Source organism: Elephantulus edwardii, unplaced genomic scaffold, assembly GCF_000299155.1.
Source record: "Elephantulus edwardii isolate Elephantulus edwardi_28Jun2011 unplaced genomic scaffold, EleEdw1.0 scaffold00185, whole genome shotgun sequence".
Classification (NCBI taxonomy): domain Eukaryota; kingdom Metazoa; phylum Chordata; class Mammalia; order Macroscelidea; family Macroscelididae; genus Elephantulus; species Elephantulus edwardii.
In genome coordinates, this window is record NW_006399935.1 from 2,878,291 (window position 1) to 2,903,433 (window position 25,143).

At 49.9% G+C, this 25,143-nt stretch overlaps 1 protein-coding gene across 1 annotated transcript in view; it reads left to right on the forward strand.

Annotated features, from left to right (window-relative positions):
• The window catches only part of C3 (complement component 3), a 48,573-nt gene that overhangs the window by 22,744 nt on the left and 686 nt on the right, over positions 1 to 25,143 (forward strand). The window contains exons 20-40 of the mRNA XM_006896353.1: positions 1,969 to 2,108; positions 2,553 to 2,765; positions 5,131 to 5,197; positions 5,291 to 5,377; positions 7,551 to 7,754; positions 8,487 to 8,562; positions 8,903 to 9,062; positions 11,394 to 11,492; positions 12,056 to 12,212; positions 13,330 to 13,493; positions 14,838 to 14,996; positions 15,133 to 15,192; positions 15,497 to 15,587; positions 15,710 to 15,761; positions 18,940 to 19,027; positions 19,135 to 19,224; positions 20,774 to 20,879; positions 21,851 to 21,940; positions 22,452 to 22,535; positions 24,242 to 24,325; positions 24,440 to 24,575. Of these exons, the coding sequence (XP_006896415.1) occupies positions 1,969 to 2,108; positions 2,553 to 2,765; positions 5,131 to 5,197; positions 5,291 to 5,377; positions 7,551 to 7,754; positions 8,487 to 8,562; positions 8,903 to 9,062; positions 11,394 to 11,492; positions 12,056 to 12,212; positions 13,330 to 13,493; positions 14,838 to 14,996; positions 15,133 to 15,192; positions 15,497 to 15,587; positions 15,710 to 15,761; positions 18,940 to 19,027; positions 19,135 to 19,224; positions 20,774 to 20,879; positions 21,851 to 21,940; positions 22,452 to 22,535; positions 24,242 to 24,325; positions 24,440 to 24,575 (2,407 nt within the window). The remainder of the gene's footprint in view (positions 1 to 1,968; positions 2,109 to 2,552; positions 2,766 to 5,130; positions 5,198 to 5,290; positions 5,378 to 7,550; positions 7,755 to 8,486; positions 8,563 to 8,902; positions 9,063 to 11,393; positions 11,493 to 12,055; positions 12,213 to 13,329; positions 13,494 to 14,837; positions 14,997 to 15,132; positions 15,193 to 15,496; positions 15,588 to 15,709; positions 15,762 to 18,939; positions 19,028 to 19,134; positions 19,225 to 20,773; positions 20,880 to 21,850; positions 21,941 to 22,451; positions 22,536 to 24,241; positions 24,326 to 24,439; positions 24,576 to 25,143) is intronic.

The following is a 25,143-nucleotide window of genomic DNA, read 5'->3' on the forward strand; positions in this document are numbered from 1 at the left end:
TCTCTCTCTCTCTCTCTCTCTCTCTCTCTCTCTCTCTCTCTTTCTTTCCTTCTTTTTATCTATTTCTATCTAGCTATCTTTCTATTATCTCTATCTATCTATCATCCTATTTTATCTATCATCTCTATCTCTATCATTTATATCTATCTACCTATCATCTATATCTATCATCTAGCTTTCTATTATCTATATCTATATCTAACTATCATCTATCTCTATCATTTATATCTATCTATCATCTATCTATCTATCTATCTATCTATCTATCTATCTATCTATCTATCTATCTTTCTATCTACCTACCTACCTACCTACCTACCTACCTACCTACCTACCTACCTACCTATATCTATGCAGGACTCGCTAAACTTCATTTAGCTAAAAGTAAAATTCCAGTTCCCACACGGGCTGGACACATTTCTGAATCCCCCGTGGCTGCTCGGGCCCCTGGGTCCCCAGATAAAGAGCCTTCAAAGCTTGCCAGGCCATCTTCCCACCTACACAGGCAGATCTGACTAAGCCCACAAAGCGAGGGATTCAAGCAAAGCCAGTGTTGTTGAGCTGGTTCGAATGCCCAGCGACTCACCACTGGAGGTTTGCATCGGAGGCTGTAAACATTTCCAGCAGTGGCTGCTGCGCCAGCGTTCCTGTGGGGAGAAGTTGGTGGGTCAAACCACTGAGCTTTCAGTTAGCAGCACAACACATAGGGCACTACGCCCTCTGGGCGCCTTCACAAAGCAAATGTTTTTCTTAGGTGTTGTGGGGTCAACGATAACTCATAGTGACCCTGTGAACAGATTGGAACCCGGCCTATCCTGTCCCAGCTCATGGTCTGATAAGCTTGAGCCCATTGTTATTGTCACTGTCCGTCTGGGCCCTTTGGGGTCTGCTTCTCTTTCTTTCCCAGCAAGATGTCCCCCTCCCTCCCCCCAAGGACTGGTCTCTCTTGACAAGGTGTCCAAAGAATAAGTCTCAGCATCCTTACCTCTGAGGAACATTCTGGCTGCATGTCCTCCAAACCAGATATTTGTTCTTGGCAGTTCATAGAATATTCAATACTCTCTGCCAACCCCACCACCCAATAGCTGGCCTCTCCTTGTGCTCAACAGCAAGGAAGTCACCATGAAGACTAAGGTGTGCCTGACACGAGCCGTGACATTACCAGTCACCTCATATCCCTGTGAAAGGCGGACAGTGAGTAAGGAAGGCTGACAAAGTATTGATGCCTTTGAATTATGGTGTTGGTGAAGACACTGAATCTGCCAGAGTGGCAAAACAAACAATAACAACAACGGCGACAACAAATCTGTCCTGAAGCCAGCAAGGATGGTGAGACTTGGACTTGGGGCATGTTGTCAGGAGAACAGATCCTGGAAAAGACCAGAAAGGTCGGTAGACTAGACCTTTGTGAGAAAGGTGAAGACTCTTGACAAGAAGGACCCACGCGGCTGCCACAGGGGCGCAAACATAGCAAGGGTGTGAGGTGGGCGGGACTGGGGAGCGTTTTATTCTGTTCTTTGTATGATCTCGGTGAAGTGGGAGCCACTTGATGGTGTCTAATGAGAAGTCAGAAGGTTGGTGGTTTGAACCCACTTAGAGGCACCTTGGAAGAGAGTCCTGCCCATATCCTTCAGCAACAGCAACATTGTCAGTGTGCTGGACTGCGCTGGCTTGCGTGGTGACGCAGAAAGGTGTCCAGTACCCAGAGTGGGCAGGTTTCAGCAGAGCATACAGATTAAGAGAGACTGGGAATAAAGGCCTGGCGATTTTATTCTGACCACTCCCAGCCTTGAAACCACCACAGAACAAAGTTCTACTCTGACCCATGTGGGGTCACCGCGAGTTGGAGTTGACTGGACTGGCCACTAACGGCAGACAAGGGCACTGAGGCGCAGGAACTTGGAGCCCGATCCATCCTGTCCTCCTCCTGCCCCTGACGCCCCCTGTGTTTTGTCCTCGCGCCTGCAGGGATCTGTGTCGCTGAACCATACGAGGTCAGAGTGACTCAAGACTTCTTCATTGACCTGCGACTGCCGTACTCAGTGGTCCGCAATGAGCAGGTGGAGATCCGAGCTGTCCTCTACAACTACCTGAAGAACAAGATCAAGGTGGGCTCCCAGCAGAGGCTGGGCGGAGGGCTGTGGCCGGTGCACCACTCATTGCGTGTCCTCTGCACCATTCACTGGAGATGCCCTCTGACCCGTGACTCCTGCACCTCCCACCGTGTGCCCTCTGTCCTGCATTGAGCACACCTCTCACCGTGTGCTCCCTGTCCGGCCATGCGCGCACCCCCTCTCCACAAGCCCTCTGTCCGGCAATGCCCGCACCTCTCACCGCGTGCCCTCTTGTCCTGCATTGCGCACACCTCTCACTGTGTGCTCTCTGTCCCCACACGCCCTCTGTGCGCACCTCTCACCGTGTGCCCTCTGTCCAGCCCTGCACACACCTCCCACCGTTTGCCCTCTGTCCGGCCCTGCGCACACCTCTCACCGTGTGCTCTGTCCCCACGCGCCCTCTGTGCGCACCTCTCACCGCGCGCCCTCTATCCACAGGTGCGTGCGGAGCTGCTCTACAACCCGGCCTTCTGCAGCCTCGCCACCGCCAAGAAGCGCCACCAGCAGGTCCTGGAGATCCCGCCGGAGTCCTCTGTGTCCTTACCTTTTGTCCTCGTGCCCCTGAAGATCGGCTTCCAGGAAGTGGAGGTCAAGGCTGCCGTCTACAACTTTTATATCAGCGATGGTGTCAAGAAGATCCTCAAGGTCGTGGTAAGTCCCTCCCCAGAGATGCTACCCCGGCCACCCAGGCTGGACACCCAGACTCTGAGACACCAGGGACCACAGCGTCCAGCTCGGGACCCTTAGACATCTTAGCGATTCACCTCTGAGACTGTAGCTCAATGCAGTTGGGTCTGCTCTGATATCGTGGCTGACCTTCCTTCCATTGGGTCTCCTGGGCTGTAAACCACGTGGGAAGGGGATTGTTGATCTTTTCCTGAGGTGCTGCTGGCGGATTCAAACCACAGAGAGGTGTAGTGCTTGGGTTAGCAGCACAGCTACCTACAATCTATGCCATTATGGCCCTTTGGCCTTCTTGTTGTGTGCCGATGATCTGGAATCCACTCATAGCTGGCCCTCCAGAAGGTTTTCAGCAGCAGTAAGTTGCACGAGAGTGGAGCAACTGGTGGATTTGAACCACACGCCTTTGAGGCTGTTGTGCACCTCCTTACCACTAGGCCACCAGAGCTCCTTGCAGCTCAAAATTTCAACTGAACAAGGGGGAGGCCCATGAATTGAACAAGGAATGCTGGTGGCACAGTGGGTTATGCAAAGATCCTGGGTTAGAACCCACCAGTGGTTCCTCTGAATAAAGATGAGAGAGTCTGCTCCCTTCAAGATGAAGAGCCTTGGAAACCCTTCAGAGAAGTTCCCTTCTCTCCTGTAGGGTCACTGTGAGTCAATTAGTTGACAGTGGGTGGTGGAAAGGTGATCAATATCATTCTGACCATCAGGGAGATCTCCCCCCCCCCCCCCCCGCCCCAAAAATCAACCATACAATCTCAAAGGGCAGCATTTGCCCCGAGATAAAACTCTAAAAGCAGGAAGGGATGGGCCAGAAGGTTGACTGGAAATGGTCCAGCTAGGAAGGAAGAGGGAAGAGGGAAGAGTGCTGCAACTATGTGCGACTTATGATTAATGTCATGAACCAAAATGCATGTGGAAACAAATTCACTCTGAGAACTTGCACCCAAACCACAATTAAAATTTTAAAAGAAATATTATAAATTTAGAAGCAGGACCAAGGTTAGGATGAGGAGAATGTGGCACCCACTTCAGGCACATTTTTTTGGTTGTTGTTGTGGTTGTTGGGGGCTTGGGTTGTTGGGGTTGTGTTGTTGTCAGCCGCAGTACTGCACCATCCTCGTGACTTGCTGTGGGTCAGCCTGCCATGATCCTGTTTTGCAAGGAGTGATTTGGGGCAGGGAGTGTGGTGGGGGTGGGGGTTGTGGAGTAAGTTGCCAGGTCTGTCTTAGTGTGAAATCTCCTCAACATCTTAGCAATATGCAAGCCTCCACTGACAGATGGGTGGTGTCTGCACATGACGTGCACTGCCTGGGAGTTGAACTCAGGTCTCCTGAGCAGAAGGCAAAATTCTCCTGCAGAACCCCCAGTGTCTCCACAGATGAAACACACTGCCATTGAATCCTTTTTGACACAAAGCAAACCACACATAGGGTAGGATAGAATAGCTCCGCAGTTTCCAAGGCTGTAAAGCCTTCCAGAAACAGACTGCTCCATCTTTCTCTGAGGAACAGCTGGGGGGTTCAAGTCACTGGCCTTTCCCCTAGAAGGCCAATGTTTAATCCACAGTGGGACCAGGACAACTAAATGAAATGGGCCCCTATTTATTGTGTACTATGTGCCATACTAAGTAGCTCGTGCATGTGCTTCTCCTTGAGAGACATTTGCAAGGCACCTGGATGGTGCAAGCAGTTAAGCAACTGGCCAGAAAGCAGAATGTTGGCAGTTCAGACCCACCCGAAGTGCCTCGGAAGCAAGGCCTGGTGATCTCTTTAGGAACACCACAGCCCTGAAAACCCTGTGGAATGCAGTTTTCTCCACACGTGTGTGAGTCAGGGTTTACTGAACATCAGTGGCGTTTTTCTTCTGTTTATGTTCAAGGGGTGATGAGTCCAAAGTACAGAGCCTGGAGCCAGACTTCCCAGGCTGCATACCCATGTCTGTTCTATAACCTGTGTGGCTTTGGCAAGTTTCAGAACCTCTCTGTACCCTGGTTTTTCCATCTGTAGAATGGGAATGATACAGCAATACCAACTTCATTGGGTCACTGTGAGGATTAAACAAGTTAACCTGTAATAAACATCCAGGCACACTTGAAGAAGTCAAGAGCTCTGATTATTTTTTTATTACCATTTTGTTACTAATTCACACAAGGCAATGCTCTCCGTGTCTGCACTGCCTCCTCTTCCTAAGAGAGGAGGTCGAGGCACAGAGAGACTAAGTCACTGGCTCTCAGCCACACAGCTGAGGACGCAGAGGCAGCTCGTGCTAGCCACACACAGTATGGTCCTGCTGACCACCTGTCTGTCTGCTTGTCCCCCACGCTGTGCAGCCAGAAGGAATCAGAGTCAACAAAACTGTGGCCGTCCGCACACTGGATCCGGAGAACAAGGGGCAAAGTGAGTGCTGCAGGAGGGGCTGGGGCAGGGGTGGGCGCAGGACCTGCATGAGGAGAGCCCCCGGTGCCATCCCTGTCTACCCTTACCCACCAGATGGGATACAGAGAGAGGAGATCCACGCAATAGACCTCAGCGACCAGGTTCCAGACACGGATTTGGAGACAAGGATCCTCCTACAAGGTGAGATGGATGCCCTGACCTGATCCCAGGTGACTCACAGATGTGAAGGTGCCAGAAAGGGATTTTGCCTAATACTGGGGGGATTGAGCCACTGCGCAGTCCCTGGAGAGGGGTGCAAAGGGTGCACATGCCCAGCGGCTAAAGGAAAGGTTGCAGGTTTGAGTCTGCCCAGCAGTGTGTTGGAAGAAAGGCCTGGTGTTCTGTGTCCTAAAACTCTCATATAAGCCCACTTTCACTGAGTCCCTTCTGACTCGTAATGGCCCTCTAGGACTGCCAAGACTAGAAATCCTTACACAAGTGGACTGTCAAGTATTTCTCCCACTGACTGACTAGTGGGTTCGAACCACTGACCTTTTGGTTAGCAGCTGACCACCGTTAGCTTAAAGCACTGTGGCCCCAGGGCTTCTTTCACAAAGCAAACACTGGAGCTAATTGCCCAGGATGGAGGACCAGGGTGAGAAGGGGTCAGTAAGGGGTTTGCAGCCTATGAGGCCTCGGATAAGTTAGCCCTGCTGTGCCTTAGTTTCTTCATGGGGCCAATCATAATAATAGTACCAACATCAAATGATTGCTCTGAGGATTAAATGAGATACATAAGGAAACAACTCACACTCATTGCTGGTGAGTCAGAGCTGACTCGCAGCTGACTCTCCAGCGGGCTCCCAGAGGCTGTGAATTGGCCATTTTTCTCCTATGGAGCTTCTGGTGGATTCGAACCGCTACAGCCTTTGAATTAGCAATGCGACTCTCTGCAGACTACACCACCAGAACCTCCCAATGAGATTCTACTATGTGGCATTCTCCAGAATAACTGCAAAGAGTCTCTCCCAATGCAGGGAGCTCCATGCGTCAGAGTCACACTTACTGAAGTTTGCAGTGGCTATGTTTTCAGATAGATATTGGCAGGCTCTTCTTCCTATGTGCCTCTGCGTGGCTTTGAACTACTCACCTTCTGATTAACCTCTGCTGTTGTTGTTGTTATGTGCCGTCGAGTCATTTGCGACTCATAGCGACCCTATGTACAACAGCCCTAAACCGTGCTCTATCCCGTGCCAATCTCATTGCCTCTGACACACCCACCCCGATTACCCCAGTCACTGAATCAATCCACCTCATAGAGGGTCTTCCCCTCCTGCGCTGTCCCTCTACTCTACCCAGCATGATGTCCCTCTCTAAAGACCTGTCTCTCCTTACAACATGTCCAAAGTATGTCAGGCGAAGCCCCAGAATCCTTGCCTCCAAGGAGCAGTCTGGTTTAACCCTCTCTAGGATGAATCTGTTTGTTTTCTTGGCAGTCCATGGTACATTCAATACTCTTCTCCAGCACCACAGCTCAAAGGCGTCAATTCTCCTTCTATCCTCCCTAGTCATTGTCCAACTCTCTGAAGCATAACAAGTGATTGCAAAAACCATGGCCTGTATCAGGTACACCTTAGTCTCCAGAGAGACACCGTTGCTCTTGAGTACTTTAGAGAGGTCCCTAACCGCAGACTTTCCCATGGCAATACGTTTTTTTATTTCCTGGCTACTGGTGCCAAGAGTGTTGACCGTGGAGCCAAGCAAATTGAAGCTGTCTATCCATATAGAGTCTGGACACACTATTCAGTACTGGAGTTTTAAGGTTCTTGGGCGGCACAGTTCTTGACCAGCTATTAACCTGAAGGTTGGAGGTTTGAGGCCACCTGTCTGCACTGCAGAACAAAGACCTGCCAATCCACTTCTTTAAAGATGACAGCGGAGCAGCTCATGGAGCAGCTATGCTCTGTGCTACAAGTTAGAAGTGGCTCAACAGGCATTGGGGGGTTTGGTTACTGGAGTTAATTGGAGCCCGGGTAGCATAGTGGTTAATGTCTTCACCTGCTAAGCACAATATCTGTGGTTTGAATCCACTACCAGTGAGAAAGAAGGCAGTCAGCTGCGGGGCATTTCAACTCTGTCCTGTAGGGTCTACGAGTAGGAATCAATTGGAAAGTAATGGCATTACTGTTCTTCCAAAAAACAGAGTTATAACTGGCATAACAAGTGAACCCAGGGGCCCCCTCTAAATGCAGACCCCATCAAGTCACTCAGTCACCCCCAGATCCTAGCTAGCTGCCCCTGAGCTCCCTGGCGCTGACGGGTCGGCCCCGGCTCGATGATGACCTGAGCGCTGTCCACCTCGTGCTCTCCACAGGGACTCCAGTAGCTCAGATGACGGAGGACGCCATCGACGGGGAACGGCTGAAGCACCTCATCGTGACGCCCTCGGGCTGTGGGGAGCAGAACATGATTGGCATCACACCCACTGTCATCGCCGTGCACTACCTGGACCAGACTGAGCAGTGGGAGAAGTTCGGCCTGGAGAAACGCCAGGAGGCTCTGGAGCTCATCAAGAAAGGTGAGTGCCCCGCAGAGCCCCGCCCCATAGTCCCCTTAAATGACCACCACCCCAGCCCCACCCTTGATGAGCCCACTCCCCACATTCTCCTTTAATACGCCCCACCTCCAGGCCCTACCTTTAATGAGCCACGCCCTCACCCTTGCTGAGCCCCTCCCCAACCTCGATGAGCTCCGCCCTTGTATTCTCCTTTAATTATGCCCTGCCTCCAGCCCCTACCTTTGATGAGTCTCGCCCCCAAATTACCCTTTAACAAGCCCAGCCCAACTTGGGGGGGGGGATAGAGAAAAAAGTGCAACAATGAGTGAATGGAAATCCAAAGTCTCTGTAAATGTTCATTAAAATTAATAAAATAAAATTAAAAAAGAATAAGCCCAGCCCCACCCTTGGAGAGCTACGCCCCTAAACTCCCCTTTAATGAGTGCCCCCTCTCTCAGAGAGACCTCCTTCCTTCACAGCCCTTACCCTTTTGTAAAATGCATCCACCTTGGAGCCCTCCTCCCCCAAGGACCGGTCCCCCCTCTCTGGGGCTTGCTTCCCCCAGCCCCCTCCTCACCTGAAGCTCTCTCCTGCTCCGAGCGCCCCTCTTACCTCCTCTCTGACCTCCCTCTCCTCCTGTCTCTGACCCCCAGTCCCTGAGAACCCCCTCTCCTGAGGGGGTACCCCCTTCCCCTTCTGGCTCTGCTCCTTTCTCTGAGCCCCTCTCCTCCACGACCCCGCCCTTGTCCGCAGGGTACACCCAGCAGCTGGCCTTCAGGCAACCCAACAACGCCTATGCTGCCTTCCTGAACCGGCCGTCCAGCACCTGGTGAGTCCCCAGGGGGCAGGCCAGCCAGCGCAGTCCGGTGCCACACGAGGCCAGGTCCTGTCGCCTGCAACGTCCAGGCGCTCGCTGGCAGAAGGGACCACGGACCAAAAACCCCCAAAGCAAAGCGTGCTTCGTCTTGGGAAAACTTGCCCGATGAGGTCCCGCCCCCTTGCTGCTCATTGGTTGGCTGGGACGTGCTCTCCCGACCCACAGCCTATTGGCTCATTCAACACTTACGGCTGAACCCGCCCATAGTGGAGCAGGCCCCGCCCCACGCGTCTCATTGGTTGTCTGGGACGGAGCCCTCCACAGCCTAGGCTCACCGTGTGCCCACCTGCAGGCTGACGGCCTACGTGGTCAAGGTCTTCTCTCTGGCGGCCAACCTCATCGCCATCGACTCCGTGGTCCTCTGCGGGGCTGTCAAATGGCTGATCCTGGAGAAGCAGAAGCCCGACGGTGTCTTCCAGGAGGATGGGCCCGTGATCCACCAAGAAATGATTGTGAGCAGTGGGGCCGGGGGTTCCTGGGGACAAAGCCTGGACTAGTCTCTGTGTTTGCAAGAGCCAGAGGCTGGTGCCAAAGGAAAGTGGGACCCCCTCGTTCAGAAAAGCATCACTGAGGGAGCTCTGGTGGCCTAATCCGTATCCAGTTGCACTGTTAACCCAAAAAGCAGCGCTAATTTCTTCACACCAAGGACAGGACCTCCCAAGTGTGCACAGTACTGGGACATCCCCTTCCCCCTTCAGGTCATCACCAAGCTGCTCTCCTCCTGTGTTCTGGTTGCTTCTCCAAAGTGACTACTTCTCAGCCTCTCTCTAGTCACCCCATAGTCCCAGCAACTCCGTTCCTCAGCTGCAACCTTGCAAAAGCTGCCTCAAAGGCATGCATGCTCTGCGCCTCCTCCCAGCCCTCTTCCAGGTTCCTGCCTCACAGCAGCCTGGAGTGCCTTGGGCAGTTCTGTTCAGCTCACAGCTTAGAAACTTCTGGAGCTTCCTTTTGCTCTCAAAAGAAACGTTGAGTTCCTTCCAGTGTTGGCTTACCGGGTAGAGTCCCCAGACGAGCTGCTTCATGCCTACCTGAGAACTTGCTAGAAATACATACTCTCAGGCAGAGCCCCTGAATCAGAAACTTTTTTTTAGAACAAAACATTTTTATTGCAATCTTAAATAAGCATAATCCACATAGTTAGGGAGTAAGCACAATCTGAAAGCATAATAATATGTGAAAACTTATTCCAAATGTATATAGTTAAGATAGTTATTATGTGCTTACATGCAGTGCTGTTAATTTACACTTCTTCTAATATTTTTTAATCATTCATCATTGCACATTTTCCTTCATCTCCCCCAGACCACATTGAAATGTACCTCTTGTTCCAGACTCTTGTCATACATATATAATGCCTACTCAAATATTGCTGTTGTTGTTATTATTGTTGATTGCCTTCGAGTCAAGCATGTGACCCTATGAACAGAAAGCCTGAATCTTTTCTATAACTACCGACATTTATCAAAGTTCATAGAGTTTGTTGTTTAGGAAGTGGATGCTACTCCTGCTCCCAAAATTACTTTCAGTTATTCCCCTCATCTATTCCAATGCAGTGTTCATCATCTATCAGAAACTCTTTTTAAAAAAATTTTATTTTATTAATTTTAAGGAGGGTTGCCTGTGTGTGAGCTCAAGACAGAGACCCACCGCTTTCCTTCCCTTCTCACAAGCTGTCCACAGTAGCAGCCTTGCCCTTTTTTCTGCCTCAGGGCCTTTGCACATGTTGTGCCCTATGTCTAACATGCTAACCTCTGCCTCTTTGCAAATCGACACCTACCCATTCTTATGTGGGGCTCAATTTACATCCTTGAAGACACGTTTGCTGACCCCCAACTGGGTCACCTCTCCATACTATCCTTCTCAAGCCCTATTCACTTGTTTACTGTGTGTCTCTTTGTAATTATATTTGCTGGCTAGTTTATGTCTGGTGGGTAGGACACTCTGTAAGGGGCTGAGGCTAGTGCCTGGTCCTCATCCTCCATTGTATCCATGGCAACAGCCCAATGGCTCTACAGAAACATCTTCTGATGGATGGATGCCATGCTGAAGGGCCCAACTCTTGGCTCAGTTTTTCAGCACTTCTGTAGCAGAAAGCCCACAAGTGGGTGGCTTTAACGAACAGTCATTTATTTTCTCATAGTGTTGAAAGCTAGATGTTCAAATACAGAATGTTAGCTCTAGGAGAAATTTCTGTCTCTGTGTCAACCCTTATCTCCGGCTTGTTTCTTCATTCCTTGGAGATCTCAATGCGACTGGACATCTCACTTCTCCCATCTCTGCTTCTCACCTGCTTAGTTTATATTTGTTTTGTTTTGTTTTTAAAAGCCTCATTGTTGTCGAATCAGTTCTCACTCAGTGACCCTCCATCTGGTTCCTGATGTCATAAATCATGAGAAGGGGTATTGTCCATCCTTCTCCAGTGATGGACTTGGACCACTGGAGAGATGCTGGACCTTCTGGGCAGCAGTGCAACACCCACCACAGTTCCCTGGCTTGTTCAGTCTCTTACTTCTCAGAAGAGATTGATTCAAAACACATACCCTACACTAATCCTGTCTCATTAACATAATAAACACAATCTATTCCTAAAGGGGGTTCTAACCACAAACAAGCACAGGGCTCAAGATTTACCTGTATTTAGGGGAACACAATTTAATCCATAATAACCCTTTTGGGGAGACACTAGATACAGTGTGCCCCAACTCCAGTGCTGGACGGGGGTTGGCTGGAGTGTGCAAACACACATCGGTGACTCCATCGTGACCTCCTGCTCTCCATCCTAGGGTGGCTTCCGGGATGCGAAGGAGAAAGATGTCTCGCTCACCGCCTTTGTTCTCATCGCACTGCTGGAAGCTAGAGAGATCTGTGAGGGACAGGTCAACGTAAGTGTCTCTGTCCCCTCTCCCGTCCTCTCACCCACCGGCTCAGGGTGCATAAAATGACCCACTGTATTCTGGCAGTTTCCACTCCTCCTCAGTACAATGCTGTTTCTCACAGCAGCACCACGACACACAGTGCACACAGCTGTCGGCGTGACCCCATGTGTGTGTAGTACAACTGCGCTCCATAGGGTTTCCAATGGCTGGGATCATTGGGAAATAGGTTGCCAGTCCTTTCCTCTGAGGCACTTTTGGGTGGGTTTGAACCACCAGCCTATTTGGAAGCAGCCAAACAGGTAACCATTCATGCTGCCGAGTAGAGGGTCAGCAGCAAAGAGGGAGACTCCCCATGAACTCGGTGGCTACAGTGGCTGCAGTAATGGGCACAAATAAGGCAAAGGCCATGAGGATGGCACAGGACTGGCAAGGCTTCATCCTACATCCTGTGAGTGCCTGCCAACAACAAGAACCAGCTAGCCACATCCGTCCTGAGGACAGAGGCCTTGCCTGCGGTCAGTGGCAGCAATGCCCACCTGACCAGGAGTGTCGGGTCTTCTTCCTCACAGAGCCTGGGGGGCAGCATCAACAAGGCCAGAGACTTCATTGAAGCCAATTACGTGAATCTGAAGAGACCCTACACGGTGGCCATCGCCGGCTACGCCCTGGCCCTGCTGGGCAAGCTGGAGGGTCAGCATCTCAACACGTTTCTGAACACAGCCAAAGGTGAGACACTGCACGGACAGGTGAGGGGGGAGGCGGGGCTGGGATGTCAGGGGATGACCTCGAGCTGAGGTGGGGTGCACAGCCCCAATGAAGCTCAAATGGGCACCCCTGAATCAAACTGGGGTGGCACATGGCCTCCAACCAAGCTTGGGTGGACAGCGCCAAGCTGAGCCAAGCTGGGATACACAGTTCCACCCCAAGCTGAGATGGACATCTGTTTGATGAGCAAAGCCAGTCATGATGGTCTGCTGGACCTTTCGTTCAACTGATGTGTGTCTAGAATTTCTTTTTTCTTTTAAATTTTTTATTTTTTTAAAATTTTTATTGTATTGTTTTTAAGTGTACCGTCAAATCAGATCTGACTGGTACAGGAGGAGATTTCCCCCTCCTTCTCCAGCCGAGCATCTGGTGGATTTGAACTGCGTACTTCTGGGATTGTAGTGCAGTGTCTTGCCACTAGGCCACCAGAGCTCCCTAGAATTTTTCACAGCACAGAACTGAAAAGGTAGCCAAGACTGTGGGCTTTCACGCCAGACACGCCTAAGTTCAAATCCTGATCTGCCTCGTTCGCACTGTGTACAAGTCACTTTACCGCTCTGGACCTTAGTTCTTGCATCTGCATTCATCACCTACCTGCTTGGCAGGGTGATGGTGAACGTCGAATGAGTGATGGAGGTGTGGCAAGTCCGACACATTGAATATCCACATCAGTGATGTTCTGATCGCTTGTATTATTGTCATACATGGTACAAACACTGGTGGTGAAAGAAACCACAAGGTTGCTGGTTCAAATCCAGCCAGCAGCTCCACGAGATTAAGACCTGATTTACTTCAGTAAAAATTACAGCCTAGTTGTGCATCAGAGTTACTCATGACCTATGTGCACACAGAACTGGGTTCCATAGGGTTTTCAATGGCTGTAACATTTCAGAAGTAGATGGCCAGGCCTTTTGTCTGAGGCACCTCTGGGTAGACTTGAACTTTCAACCTTTTGTATAGCAGCTGTGTGTGTTCGTGGTTGGTCGCACCAGGAGGTTCTAGCATGAATCTTTGCGCTTTCTCTGCGTGGTCAGCAGGCTGGACAGAGTGGTGAGCCCTGTGGTGATTGTCTCTGCAGATAAGAATCGCTGGGAGGAGCCTGGTCAGCAGCTGTACAACGTGGAGGCCACATCCTATGCCCTTTTGGCCCTGCTGGAAATCAAAGACTTTGACTTCGTCCCTCCGGTTGTACGTTGGCTCAATGAGCAGAGATACTATGGAGGTGGCTATGGCTCTACCCAGGCAAGTGACCCCCTGAGCCCCGGATGCCTGTCTTCCTACCACCTCTCACCTCTCTTTGGGCCCGTGGAGGGGGCTCTGAGCCCTGAGAGGCAGTGTGATTCGGATGCAGTTGAGAAATCCATTGTTTTCTTAGTCATGAACCATCTCTGGGTTCTAAGACCATGTTCTTGATGTCCCAAGATGTGTTCTGAGCCTCCTTCTCCCTCTTGGTGTCTAGAGAATGTCTTCAGAGCTGTGGGTCAGATGTGAGTCTCTCTCTGTCCCCTCTCCCTTGTGGCTTCTGAAGGACATGTTCTCAGTTCAACCAAGGCCTTGGTCTCATAATTTCCACCGAGTGGGTTCTAGGCCAGGTACTAGGTTACTCTAGGAACCTTACTTGAGACCTTCTTTTCCCCAGTGGGTTAAAAACGCAGGTTCTAGTTAGCTCTCAATAGGGAAGTCTGGTGGCCTAGTGGCAAGAAGTTGTGCTGCAATCCCAAAGGCACGTGGTTCGAGGCCACCAGCTGCTTGTGAGAGAAAGATGAGTAATCTCCTCCCTTGTGATTAACTGCCTCTGAAAACCCACCAGAGGGTCAGCTATGGGTCAGTTATGACTCTGTGGTACACCACTACCACCACCAATCACCATCACCACCACCACCACCACCACCACCACCACAACAACAACAACAGTTGGGTCTACAGCCTTGTCTGAGAGGTTCTCTGTTCCCTTCAGGGCTTTAATCTCTGCCCCTCTCTCACCCCAGCTCATGGCTCCATCAACCTCAGGCCCCAGTTTGACCTTTTCCTTTTTGGATGGGTTCTAAATCACATTTGTGGTGTCTCCAGATTTTATTCGGAATCTCCCCTCTTTTATTTCAGATCATCTGTTCCTTTTCCCCAGGTGTCAAGTTCATTTCTTCTATAAATGAGTTCTAGATACAACCTTAATGCCAGAACTCTGATCTGAGACACTCCCTCCCAGTGTTCTAGAACAAACATTCTCAGTGTGACTAGACTCCAGCCCTGTGGGTTCTAGATGCATCCTCCATGTACTTGGGCCCTGATCTGAGATGCTTTCATTTGGAGAGTTCTGGAACATGCACCAAGTAGTCCCAGGTCCCAACCTTATCCACACCCTCTCTAATGGGTTCTAGGCCATCATCTTCATGTCCCCAAGCTCTAGTCAGAGTCCCTCTGCCTTTCCAAGTTCAAAAAATGTTCCTAGACCCCCACTTTTACACCTGATGGGTTCTAGGTCAAGGTCTTGGTGTTGTACTCTGGTCTGAGCCTCTCTGTCTCCTTGGGTTTTAACTACCCTCTCTGGTCTTTCATATCACTGTCTTTCTCTCTGGTGGGTTCTAGGCCACCTTCATGGTGTTCCAAGCTTTGGCTCAGTACCAGAAGGATGTCCCTGACCACAAGGACTTGAACCTGGACGTGTCTATCGACTTGCCCAGCCGCAGTGCTCCTCTCAATTACCGCATCCTCTGGGAATCGGCCAGCCTTCAGCGATCGGAAGAGGTAGGCCTTCCTGGCTAAGTCCTCCTTTGCCCATCACACCAGCCAGGGTTTGCTGGGAGGGCATGAGAGAGGGACAGATGGCCATCAGAGCCAGAAGAAGCCTTGGTTCCCAGTGCACTCTCTTCTCTCCCTGCAGACCAAGGAGAATGAGGATTTCACACTGACAGCAAAAGGAAAAGGCCAAGGCACCTTGTCGGTAAGAAACAGGCTCCACTTCTACCTGCGTATCACCCTCTGCCCTGAGAGACGTTCTCTCTCCTGCCCTTGGCTTTGTCTTGGTTGTTAGGTGTTTCTGAGTCAACTATAGCAACTCTGAGCAATTGAAACCCCCCCTGTCCTACACCATCCTCACATCTCTGTTGTTGCATTCACTCTGTCACTCTCACTGAAGGTCTTCCTCTCCTTCACTGACCATTTACATTTCCTCCAGGAACCGGCTCCTGACCAAGCTGTCTCAAATCTCAGGCCCTGAGATCTCACCTTTCCTCCCATTTTGCCAGGTGGTGACAATGTACCATGCCAAGGTCAAAGGCAAAACCTCCTGCAAGAAGTTTGACCTGAGAGTCAGCATAAGACCAGCCCCTGCCACAGGTAAAAGGAGCAAAGGCCAGAATCTGTCACCCTCTCCCGCTTGGACCTCTACCACCTGACCCCTCTCCTGAGCCAAGACCCAGGGTCCCCCTCCCCATCTCTGTCTTCTTTGTCTCTTGTAGTTAAGAAGCCCGAGGATGCCCAGAGCACTATGATCCTAAACATCTGTGCCAGGTAAGAAGCTGGGCCACTAGGGCTCATCTCAGCCATCCCTGTCTCTTCCTCCAACTGGTTACCTGGGACACCTCACACTCTCCCAGGGTTTCCTGTGCATCCATCCACCAGCGGCTACAGAGCCAACTCTGACTCCTGGGGACCCCTGTGTGTCAGACTAAGACTGTGCTCTTTTGGGTTTTCAATGACCAAGTTTTTAGTAGATCACCAGGCTGTTGCCTCTGGTTGGACCCAAATCTTCACCCTTTGGGTGAGCATTTTTGCACCCCACAGGAACTAACCTCAGGAACCCCTCAAATGTGTAGGGTTTTGTTTTATCTTGTTTTTTACCCCTGTGCCATTTCCCTGTGACACTGTCATTTTTTAAGTCTCCCTTCACTTGCATATGATGCAATGGAAAAGGCCATGACTTTGGTTTGGCACACCTCAGTCCTCAAAGTGATGACCATGCTCCTTCATACTTTAAAGGGATCCTTGACAGTTTTTGTTGTTGTTTTATTTAAAAAAAAAGTTGAACAGTGAGGGGGCAGGGTAAAAAAAAATTGAGCTGTGAGTGAAAGTTTATAAGGCAAATCAGCTGGTTTGTTTTCCGCTGCTAATATTTTTTGTTGCTTTGAGTACAATAATTCTTACATGTTGTTTTATTCATGTACAATGTGTTTTATACAGTCTTTCATTTATATTGTTTCATAGAATCATTCATATACATTGTATTCATATAATTAATTACTATTGATCTATATGCCTATTGTTACCCTGTGTTTTCAAGTCCCCATTGGATCCTTTATATTTCTTCGCCTCTTCATCCTGATATACTAGTGATTTCCCCCTTCCCCTTTTTCTGCCCCTTCTCCCTTTCACCTGCCCCTTTTGAACATCTATATGCATCTTACTGAGTTATATGCTCACAATAATGGTCTTATGCAGTATTTGTCCTCACGAGACCGAGTTATTTCACTCAGTGTAACACTCTCTAGACTCTGTCATGTTATATAGTATTTTACAAGATTGTTGTTCTTTAGTACTGCATAGTATTTCTTTGTGTGAATGTACCACAATTTCTCAATTGCTTAGTTTCTTGAGCACTTGGGCTGTTTCCATTTTCTTGCTGTTATGAGCAATGCTGTAGTGAACATGTTGTTTGTTGTTATGTGCCATCAAGTTGCCTGTGACTCATACTGACCCTGTGTACAACAGCCCTAAACCCTGCTCTATCCTGTGCCAATTCAATTGTTTCTTTCATGCCTAACCCCATTACCCCAATCACTGAATCAATCCATCTCACCGAGATTATTCTCCCCACCAAGAGCTCTCTCTTGCCCTGTCCCTCCACCCTCCCAAGCATGACATCCCTCTCTAAGGACTGGTTCCTTCTTGCAACATGTCCAGAGTATTTCAGATGAGGCTTTAGAATCCTTGCCTCCAAGGAGCAACCTGGTTTAACCCTCTCCAGGATGAACCTGTTCATTCTCTTAGCAGTCCATGGGTATGCAAATCTCTGTTTGTGTCTCAGTTCTGTTACCTTGGGGTATGTTTTTAGCAAAGGAATATGTAGGTCATATGGGATTTCTTTGTTTTCTTGATGTTGAGCTGCAAGCCATATTGATGACTGTTCAGGTCCTTCTCAGTTTGGGAAAGCAAGATTGTGTCATCTGCATAGTGCAGGTTGTTGATGAGTCTTCCTTCTATCGTGATGCCATATTATTTCTCATAAAGTCAAGAAAACAAAGATTCTCACCAGTGGGCCAATTGGCAGCTCCATGATAGATGAAAAAGAGATTGAGATTGTTAACAATTTCATCTTGCTTGGATTCACAATCAACACTATTGCAGAGACAACCTAGCAGACAAGAAATAAAAAGAAAAAAAAGAATTGCATTAGGAAAGTCTTCTGTTAGAGACCTCTCCAGAGTTCTGAAGAGCAATAAAGTCAGTTTAGAGACTAAGGTGCACTTGATCCAGGTTATGGTCTGTACAATTACTTATTATGCATCAGAGAGACTAAGTATGACAGAAGAATCAATGACTTTGGATTGTGGTGCTGTAAAAGAGTGTTGAACATACCATCCTGTCAAGAGAAGAAACAGTTCTGTCCTGGAGAGGGTAAAACCAAGTTGCTCCTTGGAGACAAGGATTCTGGATCTCCATCTCACATACTTTGGGTATGTTGCCAGGAGGGACCAGTCCTTGGAGAAAGATATCATGCATGGAAGGGTCAGTGCAGAAGAGGAAGACCCTAGATGAGATGACTTGACATAGTAGCTGGGGTAATGGGGGTTGGTGCGTCGGAGTCAGTACTCAGGATAGAGCAGGGTTCAGAGTTTTTGTTTATAGGGCTGCTATAAGTCACATTGACTCAATGACACATAACAAGAACATGAAATTTCCATGTTCTTTCAGAGCAGTTGTACCATTTTACAATTCCACTACCACTGTATGAGAGTTCCAATAGCTCCAGGTTTTATTACTTGCTTTCCTGTTAAACTTTGTCCCTGCTGCTGGAGTAAGATGATATTATAGTTTTGATTTGCATCTCTCTGATTGCCAGTGATTTTGAGCATATCTTCATATGTCTGTTAGCTTTCTGAATGTCTTCATACTTTCCATGTAGTTTGCCCATTTTTAAAATTCAATTTTCAGTCTTTTTCCTGTCAAGGCCCTGTAGTATTCTGTATGCTTGCTTTGTTTTTTCATAATGTTTGAAGCTGCTGGGTGTTTCCTTGACATTATGTGAGTGGCTATTGTGAGTCTGTGATGCAGTTTCTGTTGTATCTGGGTAGGCTGTTGACAGTTCCTTATCTTTATTATATTATTGACAAATTGTGGACTTTACATGTTGTCCGTGATTCAGTCTTCCCTCCTGGTCATCTATGGGAAGCTTGGTTCCCCATTTCCTGTGGCAAGTGTCTCATTTGTTGTCCTTTGAGAAGCAGAGATCTGGTGTCTCTCCCTTTGTCCAGCTGTGATGGGCCCACTTCTTTGTCCTGTCCTACAGTTTGAACACCAGGTTCCTTCATGCTGCATTTCCCTCTTTTTTATGCCATTGCAAAGTGTTTTCTAAAAGTGAGCATTCCTTGGTACTGGCAACCAGCAGCCTCATGCTCTGGCCAGATCCCTTAATCCAAATATGGACCCCTGATGCTGACCTCTTTGGACACTCTCTCCCTGCTCTATCCAGGTATCTGGGAGATAAGGATGCCACCATGTCAATCCTGGATATATCCATGATGACCGGTTTTGCCCCTGACACTTCTGACCTTGACCTGGTAGGGTGAAGGTCTTGGGGGCAGTGGGAAGGGATCTGGGGTCTGAGCAAGGCTGGTGGGAGGACAGGGTTTCAGGAGGGATACTCACGAGCATCATTTTCTTCTAGTTGAGCAAAGGTGTGGACAGATACATCTCTAAGTATGAGATGGACAAGGCCTTGTCCAACAAGAACACCCTCATCATCTACCTGGATAAGGTTAGCCTCCCAGTGGGACCTTGACCCCTACCTGCATGGCTTTTTCCTCTCTGCATCTTTCTTTCCAGATGGGATCTAGACTGGGAGAGTGCATATAGCTAAGCCCTTGACTAATCTCTGAAAGGTCAGCAGTCTGAACCTAGCCAAAGGCACTTTGGAAGAAAGGCCTGGCAATCTGCTTCTGAAAGGTCCTGGCCTTGAACATGGAATATAGTTCTACCCTGTACACCTGGGTTCACCATGATTCAGAACTGGCTCAACAGCAACCAGTCACAAAACCACCACTTCAGGATGCCTAGAAGCACCGCAGTTCTGACCACTGACATCCAGCCCCCTAGTTCACCCGCTCCAGTGTGTTTTCATTAGAATCTTTAAAAATCCATAGAGAATACACACCCGTGTTTATTGCAGCTTTGTTCACAATAGCAAAGAGCTGGAAACAGCCCAAGTGCCCATCAACAAACAAATGGATAGAGAAGCTCTGGTATATACACACAATGGAATACTACGCAGCATTGAAAAACAAGGAACTTATGAAATATTATGCAAAGTGGATGACCCTAGAGGACATTACGCTGAGTGAAATATCTCAGTTTCAAAAGGACAAATATTGCACAGGGCCACTGTTGTAAAACGGGACTGACATCGGGGTTGAGGGAAGACAGAGAAGGAGGGGAGGAATGATGTATACTGCATTGAAACAGATGAGGGAGAGAACTGTTTAAAAGAGATATATCAATGTGTATTCTTGTCATTACAGAAGTCCAGAGTGAAGGCTGCATAGTGGAGTGGACTTTCGGGGAGGGGTTGCATAACAATGAGTTTTTCTTATTCTTCTCAAGAAGAGTGAATTAGGGGGTGGGGGGAGTAGGGAGAAAAGTGCAACAATGAATGACTAGAAATCCTAAGTCTCTGCAAACTTTCATTACAATTAATAATAAGGGGACAAAAATCCACAGAGAAGGAGCCACAGGTGACAAGCACTCAGGAGAGAGAAAAGGTCTCTATTAGACACACTCTGTTCCAACATCAGTATTCCATTCCCTCCCCAGCTGTCTTCTTTCTTTTTTAAGCTCTAACAACCGAGATTTCCTCCCTCCCTTCTTTCCTCCCTCAATTCTTTCCACACTCAACTCCAAGCTGAAACATTGATGATTTAAATCCACCAAGAAGTAGCTCAGAAGAAAGGCTGACAATCTGCTTCAGAAAGGCCCCAGCCCCACGGCGCAGTTCTGTTCTGCATGTGGGGTCGCCAGGAGTCAGGGCTGACTTGATGGCAACTAACAGTGACAACAGAGAGCTCTGGTGGCCTAGTGGTAAGAAGTTGTGCTGCCATCCCAAAGGCACACATTTCTAACCCACTAGCTGCTCTGTGGGAGAAAGATGGGCAGTCTCCTCCCATGAGATTAACTGCCTCTGAAAACCCACCAGAAGGCCATCTATTGGTCACTTTAGACTTGATGGTACATAACAACGATAATGATGATGGCTCAAACTTCCTCTCCCCTATGTAGTCCACTGACCAAGGTCCTCCCACCCCCCTCCCCAGGTGTCACACACCAGAGAGGACTGTCTGACCTTCAAAGTTCACCAGTATTTCAAGGTCGGACTGATCCAGCCTGGGTCTGTCAAGGTCTATTCCTACTACAACCTGGGTGAGCAGACAGCCTCAGGGCTGGGGGCTGAGGGTCCCTGGGGCCCAAGAGTGAGGGTGTGGGAGTCCTACAGCTTGGGTGAGTTCTAAGAGTAAGTTTCCTCAGGTTCTGAGAATGGGGGAAGGTAGTTCTATGGTGACAGTGGTGGCTCAGTGGTAGAAACTCTGTCATCCATTCAGGAGACCCTGGTTCGAATCCTAGCTTGTGCACCTCACCATCCGTCTGTCTGTAGAGATATGCATGAGTGGCTAGAATGCAGAGTGAATTTCAGCAAGGCCTGGAGATCTGATCCAAAGTTTAGCTAGGAAAACCCTGTGGTCCCCACAATCTGGTCTGCAGCCGATCACGGTGGAGCCCCAGGGCCCCACAATGCTTCCTTCTGCTTTGAAAGAGGCATGTGGGTCAGGGCCTGTTTGACCATGGCTGAGATCAACAACGATAGGAGGGATCCTGTGGGTTTGAGGGCCCCAGGGGATGACAGTAGGATCTGAGGGCCCAGGAGCTAAGACTAGAGTCTGAGAGTTCCAGGAATGTGAGTGTAGGGTCTGAGGGCCCCAGAGGCTGACAGTAGGATCTGAGAGCCCCAGGGATGTGAGTGTAGGGTCTGAGGGCCCAGGGACATAAGTATAAGGTCTGAGGGTCCCAGGGGTTGACAGTAGGGTCTGAGAGCCCCAGGGATGTGAGTGTAGGGTCTGAGGGTCTCAGGGGCTGACAGTAGGGTCTGAGTGCTCCAGGACCCGAAAGTAGGGTCCAAGTATCCCAGGGATGTATGAGTAGGGTTTGAAGGTCCCAGAATGTGAGTATGTAAAGTCTGAGGGTCCTAGGGTGTGAATATAAGGTTTGAGGGTCCCAAGGAGGAAAATGCAGGGTTCTGTAGGCCCATGGATCTCAGAGTTGGGGTCTGAGGGTTTGAGGGGTAAGAATTGAGCCCCAGGTGTGGCTCCTGAGCCCTTTCATTGCTCTGTCCACAGAGGAGTCCTGCATCAAGTTCTACCACCCAGACAAGGAGGACGGCATGCTGGACAAGCTCTGCCACAAAGACACCTGCCGCTGTGCCGAGGGTGAGTGTGGGAGAGGGGCGCTCACTGACCCGTGGACACCGAGGGGTGACCACACTCGGGGGTGCACGAGGGGCGCTCACTGACCCGTGGACACCAAGGGGTGACCACACTCGGGGGTGCAGGAGGGGTGCTCACTGACCCGTGGACACCAAGGGGTGACCACACTCGGGGGTGCAGGAGGGGCGCTCACTGACCCGTGGACACCAAGGGGTGACCACACTTGGGGGTGCAGGAGGGGTGCTCACTGACCTGTGGACACCAAGGAGTGGCCACACTCATGGGTGTGGGAGGGGCGCTCACTGACCTGCGGACACCAAGGGGTGACCACACTTGGGGGTGTGGGAGGGGCACTCACTCACCCCCGGCCAGACTCGGTGAACACCAAGGGGTGGCCACACTTGTGGGTGTGGGGAGGGGCAGTCACCGACCCATGGAGACAAGGGCTGACCACGCTCATAGCTGTGGGTCCAGGAGGAGAAACGGGTCTGAGGCTGTGCCCCATCCCCCACAGAGAACTGCTTCATGCACCACACGGAGGATGAGATCACCCTGAACTATCGGCTGGACAAAGCCTGCGAGCCGGGTGTGGACTACGGTGAGTGGAGGACGGCACGACGTGTCCATGGGGCTGGACGTGTGACTGTGAGTGACTGGTCATGCGAGGGTGAGTGGTGGGGTGTGGGTGTGAGAGATTGTGTAATAGGTTGACTGTATGTGTAAGGCTGATGTTAATGGGGTGTGTGAGAGAGAGAGATCATGGTTGTGATTGTGAGGAGGGAGCTCTAGTGGCTTAGTGGTAAGGAACTGCACTGTCAACATGAAGGTACAGGATTCGAACCCACCAGCTGCTCCTCAGGAGGATGGGCATTCTCCTCTGTGAGACTTACTGCCTCGGAAAACCTGTTGGAAGATCATCGATGGGCTGGGTCCTATTTGATGGTATTCAACATCAACAACGTGAGAGAGGGAGAGACTGTGGCTATGTGTGGGACTGAGTGTGTGTGTGCATGTGTGTGTGTGTGTGTGCAAGAGAGAGAGAAAGAAGAGAGAAACTGTGGTACGTGTGGCTGTGTTGTGTGTGAGACTGTGTAGGTATGGCTGTGAGTGTCCCTGGCTGTGTGTGTGACTGGAAGACTGTGGCTGGGCGTTTAATGGTTTGTGGCTGTGTGTCTAGAACTGTAGTTGTAAATGATTACACTGTACACAGTGTGTGAGTGTGACTGTGAGATGGTGGGTGTGAGTAACTGTTGTGTGTGCACCTGCATGTGAATGACTGTGATGTGTGACTGTGTGGAGTGTGTGAGGCAGGGGCTGAGGTGACTGCGGGCGTGAGTAGCTGGTGTTGTGTGGATGACTGTAGTTGCAGGTGAGCAGATTGTGCGTGTGACTGTGTGTGAGATGGTGGTTGTGAGCGGCTGTGGCTGCGTGTGCACCCAGGAATGTGTGTGTAGCAACGCATGTCCATGTGTGAGAGGGTTGGCTGTAAGTAGCTATGGTTGTGTGTGACCACGTGTGGAGTGTGAGAACACTGTAACTGTGCCTGGCTGAGGCTGTATGTGTTACCGAGGAGAGCCATGGTTATGTGGTCTGTGCAAATGTGTAAATGTGACTGTAGATAGCCGATTGTAAATATGACTGTGTTAAATGCATGTCTGGGAGTGAGGCCAGGGTTGTATGGATGGATGGAGGACTGGTTATGTGTGACTGTGGTTGCGTGAGACTGTGACTATGACGTGAGTACTGTAGCTCTGTGTGTGTGTGTTGACAATGATTGTGTGCATGGCTGTGAATGTGATTGTACCTATGAGCATGAGGGACTGTATGCATGGCTGTGAGTGTGACTGGGTGAAGTCTGGTTGTAACTAACAGTGTCTGGGTGTGAAGCAGCAGTGGAATGAGCATGGGTGTGTACACGTGTGTGAATGTGATGGTGTGAAATCTGGTTATACGTAGCTGCAGTTGTATGTATAAATATGGTTGTATGTGTGACTATGATAGTAACGGTGTGATGCTCATTTGTGACTAGCAATGACTGTGCGCGTGACTGTATGAATACACGATGAGTGTGAGTGATCGTGTATGTGTCTGAATGGAACTGTGTGAACTTCAGTTGTATCTGTAGTTGTGAGTGTGGGTGGTTGTATATGTGTGTCTCTAAGTGTCACACTCAGCGTGTGAGGTGATGGCTGTGTGTGTAGCTGCCTGTGGTATCCCACATGTGCCTGGCTGGAGGAGTCAGATGTGTTTAGGGGTGAGGCTGCCCCAATTTCTGCCTGTGACTTCCGATTCCCTCTCCCACAGTGTACAAGACCAAGATGGTGAGGCAGGAGCTGTCTGATGACTTTGACGACTACATAATGGTCATAGAACAGCTCATCAAGTCAGGTTGGTCTGCGCTCAGCCTTCGTCTTCCCTGACCCCAGGCTCTCTACCTCGGCCCATACTCCCACATCCCCCAGTCTCTCTGCCTGGCTCAGTTTGGCTCCTGCTCCCCGACAGGTTCCGACGAGGTCAAGGTGGGAGATGAGCGCCGTTTCATCAGTCACATCAAATGCAGAGAGGCCCTGAAACTGAAGGAGGGGAAGCACTACCTCATCTGGGGGGTCTCCTCTGATCTTTGGGGAGAGAAACCCAAGTGAGTGCCAGCCTCTGTGTGTGTGTGTGTGTGTGTGTGTGTCTGTCTCCTTGGCCCTGCCCCTCTTCACCTGTTCTCTTCTGTCTTCACTTGTCCCCACCTGTCTTCATCTGTCTTCACCTATCTTTGCCCATCCTCACCTGCTCTCACCTGTTTCACTTACCCTCACCTGACTGCTCCTGTCCTCACCTGCCCTCACCTGTCTTGCTTGTCCTCACCTGCTCTCACCTTACCCTCACCTGTCCACTTCTGTCCTCACTTGTCCTCATCTCTCTTCCTCTGCCCTCACCTGGTTTCATCTGTTTTCACCTGACCTCATCCATCTGCCTCTGTCTTCACCTACCCTCACTTGGTCTCACCTGTCTGCTCCTGTCCTCACCTTTCTTCACCTGCTGTCACCTGTCTTCACCTGCCCTCACCTGTTTGCTCCTGTCCTCACTTGCCCTTACCTTGTATCACCTGCCCTCACCTGCCCTCACCTGTCTTCACCTGCCCTCACCTGGTCTCACCTGCCTCACCTGTCTGCTCCTGTCCTCACCTGTCTTCACCTGCCCTCACCTGCCTTCCC